The sequence below is a fragment of the Eurytemora carolleeae genome, unplaced genomic scaffold (genome assembly GCF_000591075.1).
Source record: "Eurytemora carolleeae unplaced genomic scaffold, Eaff_2.0 scaffold260, whole genome shotgun sequence".
NCBI classification, from domain to species: Eukaryota; Metazoa; Arthropoda; class Copepoda; order Calanoida; family Temoridae; genus Eurytemora; species Eurytemora carolleeae.
In genome coordinates this window covers 1-14,067 of record NW_019396613.1, presented here as the reverse complement: position 1 = coordinate 14,067, position 14,067 = coordinate 1, and the positions used below count along the sequence as shown (strand labels likewise).

The 14,067-nt window shown below is 34.3% G+C and overlaps 1 protein-coding gene and 1 long non-coding RNA gene across 2 annotated transcripts; one reads left to right on the top strand and one right to left on the bottom strand.

The window, feature by feature from the left end:
* Positions 1-3,070: 3,070 nt before the first annotated feature.
* LOC111706325 (uncharacterized) lies at positions 3,071-5,143 on the top strand. Its single transcript, XR_002766213.1, has 2 exons — positions 3,071-3,159; positions 4,230-5,143. It is a non-coding gene; the product is annotated as an uncharacterized LOC111706325 (long non-coding RNA).
* Positions 5,144-5,265: 122 nt separating this feature from the next.
* On the bottom strand, positions 5,266-13,840 carry LOC111706324 (uncharacterized). Its single transcript, XM_023479172.1, has 8 exons — positions 13,715-13,840; positions 13,340-13,472; positions 11,897-11,960; positions 10,776-10,853; positions 9,681-9,721; positions 8,584-8,643; positions 7,723-7,750; positions 5,266-5,624 (listed from the first exon to the last, which is right to left on the bottom strand). The coding sequence occupies exons 3-8, from the start codon at positions 11,954-11,956 to the stop codon at positions 5,559-5,561; spliced, it is 333 nt and encodes a 110-aa protein (XP_023334940.1). The 5' UTR covers positions 11,957-11,960; positions 13,340-13,472; positions 13,715-13,840; the 3' UTR covers positions 5,266-5,558.
* Positions 13,841-14,067: the final 227 nt, after the last annotated feature.

Sequence of the window (14,067 nt, the reverse complement as noted above, 5' to 3'; positions counted from 1 at the left end):
CCGTAGCAGAGTAGACACAAGTCTCCTGCACAATACTGCTCAGGGTTCTGTGCTATATACAGTGCACAGACAGCATACAGAGAGAACCTTTCTGGACGAGACCCCGTAGAAGAAGATGAACCGGGTTCCTGTTATCATACTGAACCCCGCCTACATTGAGGAAGTAGAACTGGATGAAGAGGAAGTTGATCCTGCTGATATCACTCCTCTCATCAGTGGAGACACTCCTATTATCACTGTCCCAGCCTCAGAGGACGAGAACGTAGCTAAGGATGTATCAGAGGATGATGAGGAGGATGAGGATATGCAAGATATCCTGGAGAAGATGGAGAAGCTTGATACAGAGGTCAAGGAACTCCGAAAGGAGATTATAGATCTCCTGACCTCTACTCTGGAGGTCACTCGCTCCCGACAGCATACTGTTGTCCCCCAAGTTGAGGTTTGGGACACAGGGAAGGCTTGGGAGCAAGAGCACAGACTGCATCCTGACCAAACTATGAAAGAGGTCAGGGACAGGCTGTCTAATCAGGTTTGGGATCTGCTCCAGATTATGCAGGAGCGGGTTGACCAGCATACCTGTAATAGTAAAGATATAAAGTTGATAGACGGACTTAATGCTATATCAGTCATGCACGATAGGCTCGGTTACCTAACTGAGAGAGTGCTTAAACGTTAAGCTAAGAAACCTTATAAATAAAAGGGATCAAGGCTAATAATCATGTCATCAGTTATCTTTATTTAATGTTATGTATGCTTTTATGATTATGTAAATAAATGTAATAACATAGTAGAAAATGAGTTTATTACTTTGGGTGTTAACTATTGCACGTGCAAATAATTGTATAAAGGTTTACTCTGCATGATAGAGATAGCCTGAAGTATGATATTGCCAGGTTGCAAAGATAACAGCAACGCATGAGGGTTAGGTCCGAGTATTGGAAATAACCCGATCTGCAATGTTATCAGGTTGCAAAGATATTAGGTCTAATACAAGTAGAATAACTTGAAGTGTGATCTTATCAAAGTTTGCTAGTTAAGTTTGCCAATTCATTGCACATTTTGTAGTAATAAGAGAATACTACAATATAAGCGAAACGCTTTTATTATATAGATGTCAGGGGAAATTGGTCTAAAACTTACTAGAACCAGAAATCAATTACTACATTTGGGTTTCAGGGGGATACTGGTCTGAGACTGAACTGAAACTAGAAATCACATTAATTAGGGAAAACTAGGTCCGGTCAATTCATAGGATATTCCTGACCATAGTAAAATATGTCTAAGGGGTTAAACATATAAATTTAGAGGTGTAAAATTAAAATTTATTAAATGGTTTTTTAATTAACTATCTGTTTAAAGTTGTTGAATCGCATTTCTTATTTCAGATTGACACCAATCAATCCTTGGAAATGGTTTTAAAGAAGATTGAGCAGCCCTTAGGAATTCTTTAAATCAATAAATTACTAATTTGAAAATGCCAATTTTTAAACAAGAAGCAAAAATTTATTCTTAAATTAAGAATATTAAGAAATAAAGGATTTAAATAAATTTTGTCTAAAGTGGATTTTTCAACATGTGAATCTAAATTGAGGCAATCCGCACTCAGTAAATTCTTTATCCTTGATCCTTCATTTATCTGTGCAGGTATACCCCTTGATCCTTCATTCATCTGTGCAGGTATACACCTTGATCCTTCATTCATCTGTGCAGGTATACACCTTGATCCTTTATTCATCTGTGCAGGTATACACCTTGATCCTTTATTCATCTGTGCAGGTATACACCTTGATCCTTTATTCATCTGTGCAGGTATACACCTTGATCCTTTATTCATCTGTGCAGGTATACACCTTGATCCTTTATTCATCTGTGCAGGTATACACCTTGATCCTTTATTCATCTGTGCAGGTATACACCTTGATCCTTTATTCATCTGTGCAGGTATACACCTTGATCCTTTATTCATCTGTGCAGGTATACACCTTGATCCTTTATTCATCTGTGCAGGTATACACCTTGATCCTTTATTCATCTGTGCAGGTATACACCTTGATCCTTTATTCATCTGTGCAGGTATACACCTTGATCCTTTATTCATCTGTGCAGGTATNATTATAAAGGCCAGTAAAGGATTGTAAAGGTCTGGTAAAGGATTGTAACGGCCAGGTGTAGGATTGTAAAGGCCAGGTAAAGGATTGTAAAGGCCAGGTGTAGGATTGTAAAAGACAGATAAAGGATTGTGAAGGTCTGGTAAAGGATTGTAAAGGTCTGGTAAAGGATTGTAAAGGTCTGGTAAAGGATTGTAAAGGCCAGGTAAAGGATTGTAAAGGTCTGGTACAGGATTGTAAAGGCCAGATAAAGAATTGTAAAGGTCTGGTAAAGGATTGTAAAGGCCAGGTAAAGAATTGTAAAGGTCTGGTAAAGGATTGTGAAGGCCAGTTAAGGATTGTAAAGGCCAGGTAAAGAATTATAAAGGCCAGTAAAGGATTGTAAATTAATATTGATAATGAATATTACAATAGAAAACACAAAAAAGTATTATTTTTCAGGATGGACTTCTATATCAATTAGGAAACCCTATATTTAAATCTGTTAACCCCCTTTTTTTCCTAACTCAGGATTTATTGAAATGAAGGGTTCTACATTCCCTGCGCAATATTTACTAAAATAGCGTAAAATATGATCTGTAGCCGCGCTGCATCTAGCAACTAAAGATCGTATTAGTAAGTATTTTCCAGTGCCTATTCACGGTTAGGGTTTTGTTAATCGTTTTTGAAAACGATCGGAAAACGATTTTTTTCGTTTAGTTTTAGATTGTTTTCAAAAATAATAGTTTCGTTTTCAGAAAAAAAACTAACCAAAACAAGTCTCGGGAACAATTTTAAAATAAAAAACTAAAAAACTTAAACTCTGTTCATCCGGATAAAACCTTATAATGCCGAGAAAATCTGCTAGTTTACCGTAAAATAATATTTTAATTCCAAAATTTCTAATATTTATGAAAGGAGGGGGTGGGGGGGGGCATGATCTTCTGATTAACCTATGAAATAAAGGGTATATCCGCCTGAAGGTATAACTGCCTGGGGACTAGAGTGTAACAAAGCCTATCCTTCAGTGTACTCCTCTGTACCTTACGCAGGCTGCTGGATAGATCAACAGGTTAGTTAAAGGTCATTTTTCAAGCAGGTTACTTTAAAGTTAGGTTACTTTATAGATAGTTTAATTTATAGATAGGTTACTTTATAGATAGGTTACTTTATATATAGGTTACTTTATAGATAGGTTACTTTAGAGATAGGTTACTTTATAGATAGGTTACTTTATATATAGGTTACTAATTATAGATAGGTTACTTTATAATAGGTTAATTTATAGATAGGTTGCTCTATAGATATGTTACTTTATAGATAGGTTTCTTTATAGCTAGGTTACTTTATAGCTAAGTTACTTTATAGATAGGTTACTTTATAAATAGGTTACTTTATAGATAGGCTACTTTATAGATAGGTTACTTTATAGTTAGGTTCATTTATAGATAGGTTACTTTATAGATAGGTTACTTTATAGGAAGGTTACTTTACATATAGGTTACTTTATAGATAGGTTACTTTATAGAAAGGTTACTTTATAGAAAGGTTACTTTATAAATAGATTACTTTACATATAGGTTACTTTATAGATTGGTTACTTTAGAGATAGCTTACTTTACAGATAGGTTACTTTATAGATTGGTTACTTTAGAGATAGGTTACTTTATAGATAGGTTACTTTATAGATAGGTTACTTTATAGATAGTTTACTTTATAGATAGGTTACTTTATAGGAAGGTTACTTTACATATAGGTTACTTTATAGAAAGGTTACTTTATAGAAAGGTTACTTTATAGAAAGGTTACTTTATAAATAGATTACTTTACATATAGGTTACTTTATAGATTGGTTACTTTATAGATAGTTTACTTTATAGATAGGATACTTTATAGATAGGTTACTTTATAGATAGGTTACTTTATAGAAAGTTTACTTTATAGATAGGATACTTTATAGATAGGATACTTTATAGATAGGTCATTTCATAGATTATTCATTTTACAGGTGTGGCATATTCAGGTAGGTTACTTTATAGATAGGTCATTTCATAGATTATCCTGTCCCCTCCCCTCCAGTTACGGCCCCACGTGGCATGCCATGTCTTACAAAAATCGCAAAAAATATTTAAAAATGTTAAGGTGACTTGTGAACTTGGAGCTGGTGAAGACGGCGTTTCACATTTTGGATTTAAATCCTGTCCTCCAATCAGTTGTCGAAATATAAATGTTGTAAAACTTAGAGATAATTGACATCATTCAGTAAATACACATGTTTGAAAAAATGTTCTCGAAAAATTGCAAATGTAAAATATTATTAAATTAGATTTCTATTTTTGAAAAGAATTCTTTTGCATTAGGAAATTAAAAATAATTTTTTTTAGATGAACCAATGTATACACTTAAATAAGTGTATTATCCAATTAACGTTTTGTACAGTGGTAGGCGATTTTATCATTATAATGAAGACGACTTTTGATTTTACTTTTAATTTACATCAAGCTTTTTAAAAGCACGGCTACACAAAAAATGGAAACCAAGAGAACCTAGCAATTAAAAGAGCTTCTCTTTAATTATTTGTAAATTCTAACAAACAAAACTAAATAAAAAAGTCGTCTTCATTTTTTAGATATTGTTGCCTATCACCGTAAACATGGCTGTTCATGCATCTTAAATTTGCTAGCTTAAAAGAATCCAGTTTTGCTTGTAAGTTGTAACCTAAACTGTGCCTATAAAATTCAACCCACTTAATTTTACAATTTTTAAACCAATCTAAGAATGTTCCCGCATTTCTAATACGTTCACCCTTTAATATTTGAGGCTAAGAGGTCAGGAGGTTGAACAGTTATGATCAGACAAACAAATAGAAATTACTATGAAAAAACTTGGAAAACCAGCATGGCTGGAAATAAACCATAGCTGTAAAAGCCGACCCACTGAACTTAAAATTTTAAGAACAAGCAAACGAGTCTCCCAATCAATTTGAGGCAAATCGATCAGGAGGTTCATGAATTATGATCTGACATACAAACAAACAAATAAATATTACTACTGTATATTCTTTCTATATAGTAAAACAAAACCTTCATGTATATGTTCCCTCTGGCTGGCCTAACGGCTGGACCGAATGGGCTGGAATTTTTTGAAGGCACTCATGAGTAGCCTGGGGGTTACATAGGCTAAAATAATCTATTTTTTCGATATTTTTTTTAGGGGCAACACCAGGCCCTCCAGCTTGTATTCTATATAATAAAACAAGAAATTCGTATATATGTTCCCTAAAGCCGATCAAACGGTGGACACTCAATTTGTTTTTCAAAAAAAAAAATTTCAACATTTTTTCCATGGGCAAGGCGGAGCATTTCAGCTAGTATCATATTTGATACAGAATTTATTTGAAAAAAAAAAACAATCTTTATTATGTCAGATTTTTAACATTAATGTTATTTGGATTAAACATTAGTCAACTGCTCAGTTTAGTTTGTACATGGCCATCTGTTCTCTAACGTCCTCCAAGCTGACCTCTCCAAACTTATCCTAAATTAATATATATTTAAAACTAGCTCAAGTGTCCGGCCCCATGGCGTTGCCCATCAAATTTTAAACAAATCTTATTTTTTTTAAATCCGATATTTGAAACAAAATTGATTTTTGAAAGAAAAAAATTCAAATTTATTTTAGCTTACAGGGACTGTTAAGGTAAAACGAAAGGGGGTATATTTGAATCAAAGTTAAAACTTCCCCAGGTAACAATTTTGCGGAAAATCCGCGGAAATTCCCAGGAATCTTTCAGAGGAAAATCCGTTAAAAATGTCGACAGCTTTTCCCAGGAATTTCTCGTAACCCATTCCGAGGAACCAAGTCCCAGGAATTTCTTGTAACCCATTCCGAGGAAATTCTCGTAACTCTATCCAAGGAATTTCTTGTAACCAATACTAGGGAATTTCTTGTTACCAATTCTTCAGAAAAACCAAAAATTTGTAGCGAAAAGGTCTTCAGAACCAATTTCTGGGAATTTCCTGGGAACTATTCCCCAGATTTTCACAAGAGTTCCTCAGGAATATCTTGAAATATTCACTTACAAAAGTAGTGAATAACTATAACTATAACTATATTGCCCCTCCAACTTTTTAGAAGTATAACCATCTTCTTAAGTCAGAATGCTATAGTCGTTTTTGATCTTACTGAAGTTGTAATGTATTTTGTTTATTCAGACAACTGAATTGTCAAGAAAAAATTAAAAAAAAATGTTTTAAAATTTTTAAATATTTTTTTAAAAGATGGTTCTGAAGTAAATTATCATTTCTTATCAGTAAGGATGCAAAGACAAAAAGATTTAGTTTGAGCAGTGCATGAAAGAAGAGAACCTCAGACACACCTATTGGTGAAAAACGGAACTTGAAAATTCTGTGATGAAGTCCTGAGAATTTCTCAGGAATTTCCGGAGAAATTCTTAGGAATTTCTTGAGAAAAATTCCTGAGAAATTCTCAGGAATTTCTCGAAACTTATTCTCTTATCTAATTCCCCTAAAAATCCGTAAACTTGGTGACCAAGTTTTAAGAATTTCTCAGGAATTTCCGGAGAATTTCTCAGGAATTCCTTGGTGTGAAATTCCGGAGAAATTCCCAGGAATTTCTCGAAACTAATTCTTTTATTAAATTCCCCTTAAAATCCCTAAATATGGTGACCAAGTCCTAAGAATTTCTCAGGAATTTCCGGAGAATTTTTCAGGAATTTTTTTGGGTGAAATTCTGGAGAAATTCCCAGGAATTTCTTGAAACTAATTCTCTTAATAAATTCCCCTAAAAATCCGTAAACATGGTGACCAAGTCCTAAGAATTTCTCAGGAATTTCCAGAGAACATTTCTGGAGAAATTCTGAGGAATTTCTTGGGGGAAAATTCCGGAGAATTTCTCAGGAATTTCTCGAAACTGAGTCTCAAAACTGTGATCCCACAAAAATCTCTCATCTTGGGGACCAATTCTAGGGAATTTCTAGGGAATTTCTCGAGAATTTCCGAGGAATCAGTTACAGGAAATGATTCTCGAGAAATTCCTCGGAAATTCCTTAAAGAAAGTCACCACGGTTGGAGAATCTGGGGAAATTCCTCACTTTTGTTACATGGGTGGATATTAATACAATATTACGTATCCACGGTTGGAGAATCTGGGGAAATTCCTCACTTTTGTTACTTGGGTCGATATTAATACAATATTACGTATATTAGAGTTTTCGCATAAGTTAGAGTTTTCGTATAAGTCGGACTCAGTTTCATATCAATTTCTCGACACAGGGAAACCAGAAAGGACTATTTGTGGTTGTTATCAACTCCTAATGCTTCTTGGCTTTAGCCTATACCCCCTTTATTTATACTTTTACAGCCCCTTTATAAAAAACGTAAACCCGAGTAAAAAATAATGATGTGTTAAATGCAAAAAAATTATTAAACTAATAGTATTCGTCGAATATTTGGACATATAAGTCATAGATCAATTCAAATAATTGTTAGAGGTTATTAAGTACATGCTTGCTTCAATGCTTATCCACATCGAGATTAGTTAGCGCTTACATAAGTACAATGTATATAAGAAATAAGACAAAATATTAAACTTAATTCCATAAATGTTGAGATACCTTATTTTCTCTCATCATCTCATACACTCTGAAAATAAAATATTTGATGAAAATATTAAACAAAAGATATTTTTTATAAACAAATTTGAAACTATTGAAAAAAATGATAAATTAAAGGGACAGTAGGCGGAATTTCAAATGACCCTCCTTTAGTAGAGTTGAGTGTCAGATTTACCCTTTATCCCTATTTGACTGATTATAGATGTCGGATATATCCTTATCAATCTACAGAAACCCTTGTAACACTTGTTTATAAAAACCGCTTTTGACATAAATATGCAGCATTTTCGATGGAAACAAGTAACACCATGTGTACGCCAGCGTACAGTGTAAACTACTGTACGCTTGCGTACACTCTGGCTTTAAGGCAATTCAAACACTATTTCAGAGAAATACACACTGAGCTCACTGAATAAACAAAATGTTAAAGTGTAACATTGTAAATCGGACATTCTCCTCTTTGCGTGGAGGGTCACTTGAAATTACGCTTTAAGCATGTATTGTTAACTGTGATTTTAGCTTGAATAAATTTTGATGTCAGGTTATTTTCCAAAGGCATTTTCCATAGCGTCAATTTCCCAAGGGTATTTTTCCAAATGAAAACCTCCCAAATATGCGATTTCCAAAGTCTGCCAAAGCCGCAATCCTCGGCTCCTAGCCTGTTCTAGTCGCAACCCACGGCCTTCTAGCCCATCCTAGCCGCAGCTCTCGACCCCCCACTGCAGACTGCGGTGACTCAAAAGGCCTAATATAACCTTTGGAAATTGGCCGCTTGGAAAATTGCACATTTGGAAGTTACTACTTGGGAAATCGCACTCGTGATTAATACCTTTGGGAAAATACCTAACATCTAAACAATACCTTGTCATCATCAGATTATTGTAAATAATCTCCTTCTCAGCATCCTCACATGATAAACTCCTGAAATTTAAATTCCTGAAATTCAAACTCCTGAACTTCAGACTCATGAAATTCTAACTCATAAAATTCAAACTTCTGAAATTCAAACACATGAAATTCAAATTTCTTAAATTTAAACTCATGAAATTCAAACTTCTTAAATTCAAATACTGAAATTCAAATATTGAAACTCAAACTTCTTAAATTCAAACTCATGAAATTCAAACTCAGGAAATACAAACTCCTGAAATTCAAATACTGAAATTCAAACTCCTGAACTTCAGACTCATGAAATTCTAACACATAAAATTCAAACTTCTTAAATTCAAACTCATGAAATTCAAACTCTTGAACTTCAGACTCATGAAATTCTAACTTCTGAAATTCAAACTTCTGAAATTCAAACACATTCAAATTTCTTAAATTTAAACTCATGAAATACAAATTTCTTAAATTCAAGCTCATAAAATTCAAACTTCTTGAATTCAAACTCCTGATATTCAAATACTGAAATTCAAACTCCTGAAATTCAAACTCCTGAAATTCAAACTTCTTAAATTCAAACTCCTGAAATTTAAACTACTAAGATTCACTTAGGAAAGGAATTGAGTTTTTGCCGCAAACTCAGATTTTATAATTCCTATAACTTAGCAACCCGTTTTCCTAGACCTTTGATATTTCAAACTATTAATTCTGTTAGATCAAATAGTCTAAGTTTGAAATATCAAAGGATTACACCATCAGGTTGCAAAGATATAGGGGGTTAGAAAATGTAAGTTTGTTGAAAAAACTCAATTTCTTTAAGCGTAGAGAGACAATTAAATTCACATTTTAAATGCTTTAAATATTCTACAAATATTTTTAAATAGAGATATTTTATATTTATTTCAATTTCAAAGAAGTAGAAATTACTTTTTCCTAAAAATGTTTTTCTTCTATTATTCCAAAATTGTTCAATGCTGTTCTGAAAGTGATTTTTTTGGTGGGGGGGGGGGCATGATTAAAATTGTTTAAAGTAAGATCATAAATTCGTAATTTAATTTTTTGTTATAGATAACCTCATATGTGATTTTTTTGCTCCAGATGGTTGGGACAAATCCTGCAAAAAAAACATGATAAAAGTTATAAAATAAGACCGGGCCCACGTACTTAAAAGTTTTGCCAGGTAAAGACATTTATTCTGATCTATCCGACCATGTCAACGCTTTTGTAACCAAGATATAATGATTGAAATATTGTTAAGTATTTGTTTTCAGATTTTGTTTTTAATGATTAATTGGCAAAATACTAATCAATTTTTGTGAAAGAAGATAAATATTACAGTTGAAAACGATGGGTCCACATATTCCTAAAACCAGGGGTCCATATATTCCAGTTCTGATCCAAGGGGTCCATATATTCCTGATCCCAGGGGTCCATATATTCCAGTTCTGATCCCAGAGGTCCATATATTCCAGTTCTGATCCCAGGGGTCCATATATTCCTGATCCCGGGGGGTCATATATATTCCTGATCCCAGGGGTCCATATATTCCAGTTCTGATCCCAGGGGTCCATATATTCCTGATCCCTGGGGTCCATATATTCCTGATCCAAGGGTCTATATATTCCAGTTCTGATCCCAGGGGTCCATATATTCCTGATCCCAGGGGTCCATATATTCCTGATCCCAAGGGTCCATATATTCCTGATCCCAGGTGTCCATATATTCCAGTTCTGATCCCAGGGGTCCATATATTCCTGATCCCAGGTGTCCATATATTCCTGATCACAAGGGTCCATATATTCCTGATCCCAGGTGTCCATATATTCCTGATCCCAAGGGTCCATATATTCCTGATTCCAAGGGTCTATATATTCCTGGTCCCAGGGGTCCATATATTCCTGATCCCAGGGGTTCATATATTCCAGTTCTAATCCCAGGGGTCCATATATTCCTGATCCCAAGGGTCCATATATTCCTGGTCCCAGGGGTCCATATATTCCAGTTCTGATCCCAGGGGTCCATATATTCCTGATCCCTGGGGTCCAAATATTCCTGATCCCAGGGGTCCATATATTCCAGTTCTGTTTCAGGGGTCCATATATTCCTGATCCCAAGGGTTCATATATTCCAGTTCTGATCCCAAATGGGACCGAGGTTGCAACACTTACACATTTAGTATTTTCATGTTCATCTTTGTTTACTTCATGGCCAATCCTCAGACTGTCAAGGTACTCGTTGATTTGCCGCTGAAAAAGAGCCGGACGTAAATTAGCAGAATTTTGTCTGAAAGGGGGGGGGGGGCAAAACTTATTCACTTTATTAGGGGAAAGGGGTGCTAAAAGTATCAAAAAAAGTGGAAATAATTAATTGATACTTTTATGATTACAAATATGGATTGAGAAATCTACCTTGATTATTATCAGGACTCACATATTTTCAGATCCCAACCTTTTCATTGGAGATCCCAAACTTTTCATTAGAGATACCAACATTTTCATTGAAGATCCCAACCTTTTCATTTGAGATCCCAACTTTTTATTTGAGATCCAGACCTTTTAAGGGAGATCCCAACCTTTTTATCAGAGAAACCAGTTTACATTGGAGACCCCCAAATTTTCATTGGAGTCCCCATTAAAAACTCTATTAAGGTCTCCATTGAAAAACTCGGGGTCTCCAATAAGAAGCTTGTGGTCTCAAGGTCTATACGCTGAACATGATGGGGTCTATACGCTGAAAATAATAGAGTCTTCGTTGAAAAGCTTGGAGTCTTCAAAGAAAATCTGGGGTCTCTGATGAAAAGCTTGGAGTCTTCAATGAAAATCTAGCAGTCTCCGATGAGATTGGGGATCTTCGACAAAATGGGGTTTCAATAATAGTACTCCAATGAAAATGATTTCTTCCCAGACCAGACTCGGGATAGGTTAATTAATGTTCATGTGTTTTAAAAGCTGGATATGAATTTGTTACAAAGGTGTTAAAGGGACTGTGAGGGAAATTTTAAGTGACCCTACATGCAAAGATGACAATGCCCGATTCTCAACAGTTCCCATGAAATCTTTATCTGATTAATAATGTGGAAGACATCGTCGTTTTATTAGGTTTCAAAGTGTTTAATTCTGACAATTCCCATTCATACTGTACCCACAAAGCTTTTGAGGGTACAGTAGTGAATCGGTCATTGCCATCTTTGCATGGAGGTTCACTTGAAATTACGCTTACATTCCTTTTCAGAGACCCCTTTAAAATCGTGAAAGGGTTGCATAAAATATGACTTATTATCAAAACTTACCATTGGGCGTTTTGGATCCAACGGGATTAATTTAGTTTTGGGTGTAAGCTCTTGAATCATTCTTCTATAGCACCACATTGTTTTCATAAACATATATCAGAGTAGCACCACATTGTTTTCATAAACATACATCAGAGTAGACCACATTGTTTTCATAAACATATATCAGAGTAGCACCACATTGTTTTCATAAACATAAATCATGTCATCATAAACATAGCAGAGTAGCACTGCATATTAATCTTGTAAACATTTTTCAGAGTAGCACCACATTATTATCTTATCATAAACATATCAGAGTAGCACCACATAATTATTATAACATAAATCAGAGTAGCACCACATTATTATCATAAACAAATAGCAGAAGAGCACTACATTATACGTTATATACAGGGTTACTCACAAAGGATGAGACTTCAAAGACGCTAAAAGATTCTAGAACAATAGATGGCAATGTAGAATTTGCACACTTTCAGTACAGCTGTATTCTTACGTCACAAGTGTCAACAATTAGTTGTTGTGTCCAACAAAACTATTAATAACAGTGATTATTTTAGACTTAAGTACTTGTCTTTCAGTAAAATATGTTCAATTTTATTTGTTCTTAATTTACTGTTTTTACACTTTTACATTTAGTCCTTGAAAAAATGTCAATTAATGAAAGAAGATTTCGTTTTCTTTGTTATATTTGACACTTGTGTCGTCGAGTATAAATGTTCCATTTCTCTGTTGCAACCTTTTGTACTTGAGAATATGGTTTGCGAACTTTTGCGCATCTTTTCCGCATGAAATGCAACAAGTTTTGCGCGTTTTTTCGCTAATTGCGCAAAAAAGGAATCAAACAACAGAGGGTTTATTCAAAAATTTACATACAAACAAAATTATGATTATGCTACTCTGAATTGGTTACTTTTAGTTACAAAAACTTCAAATTGAAGGACAATTTTTTTTTTGCACAAAAATGTGGCGTAGCAAAAGAAAAAATTTGCACTTTCTTTCGAAATAATGGGAACCCTTTTTGAGAATCTATTTGAGTATATTTAGTCCGTTTTCTTTCAGTTCGGGTTCCTTATATGCCAAAATTGGCTTTCTGTATGCTTTATCATTAACTAAACCATAAAAATACTCAAATGAATTAAGAAACCAAAAATCAAGCTTCAAATTAGAGTTTTGGGTCGTAACTTATTTTACCGTACATTACCCTAAAATTTGTATTGGAGAAACTTGGGAGATCCACGAGAATATGATCTTATAGCTTGGTTTTGAGATTCTAAGCTGAGTGGGTCGAAACGAAAATGGTTGGAATTAACAAATTTGAATTTTGTTTAACTTCTTGCATTTTTCTGTAGAACCTTTTAAAGATCCAAAAACATTAAAAACCAACCATTAGGTAAAATATATCAGGTCGTCTTTAACGTCCTTTTAAATTTGTGGCGCTTCCTGTCGTCTTCTTCAGAAATAAGAGGAACAAACTGGCATTCATCCTCAGGACCAATTTTAAACGGTTGAACTTTTTCTTCGGATTTTGTCTTTATCTTGCTGTTCTTGATTTCCTCTTGACTTTGTTGATCCTCTGTAATAGGACCATTTGATACTTTTTTGTATGCAGCTCTTTTATTCCTCAATAATTTTAACTATTTACTAATCAATGTGGACGCCCCTCCCCTCCTTCTGGAAAAGGGCAACTACCCATTACAATAAAAAATCATTACCTAACATAACCTGGAAAATAATTTTTATAATTGTTGTGTGGTCTCCTAAAAGCCTCCATCCCGCAAATAACTTACAAACTTAGAGTTGCGGCAACGCGCTCACCTGAAGTTCTTTCGTAGCCGCACCCCTATGGCCTCCAGCAAAATGTCTTTACTTTTAAATGCTTATTATAGAGATTTGCATCATAGCATCTACTATAACCTAAACATATTAATCATATTTTTTTGGTAATATGGGTAAACAATCTTGCTTGCTGTGGCAATAGTTGTTAATTTTTTGTTAAAAACTGTGATTGATTGCGATTTCCTCCTAAAATGTAATATTTTGTACATGTCTGCTGATATTGATCTTATCTAAATATGTTTTAGAGGGTAAGGAGAAATTTGATCTTTGCCGAAACTAATGCAATTTTCAAGGGCGTATACAGAAATAAATCTAGGGGGGGGGCAAGATTT

Excerpts from the sequence above, each read along its gene's own strand:
- LOC111706324 (XM_023479172.1), bottom strand. The coding sequence starts at position 11,956 with ATGATTCAAGAGCTTACACCCAAAACTAAATTAATCCCGTTGGATCCA. Across the intron at positions 10,854-11,896 it reads TGGATCCAAAACGCCCAATG|CGGCAAATCAACGAGTACCT; the intron begins GTAAGTTTTGAT and ends GCTCTTTTTCAG. Across the intron at positions 8,644-9,680 it reads GCAAAAAAATCACATATGAG|GAGTTTATCATGTGAGGATG; the intron begins GTTATCTATAAC and ends TTTAAATTTCAG.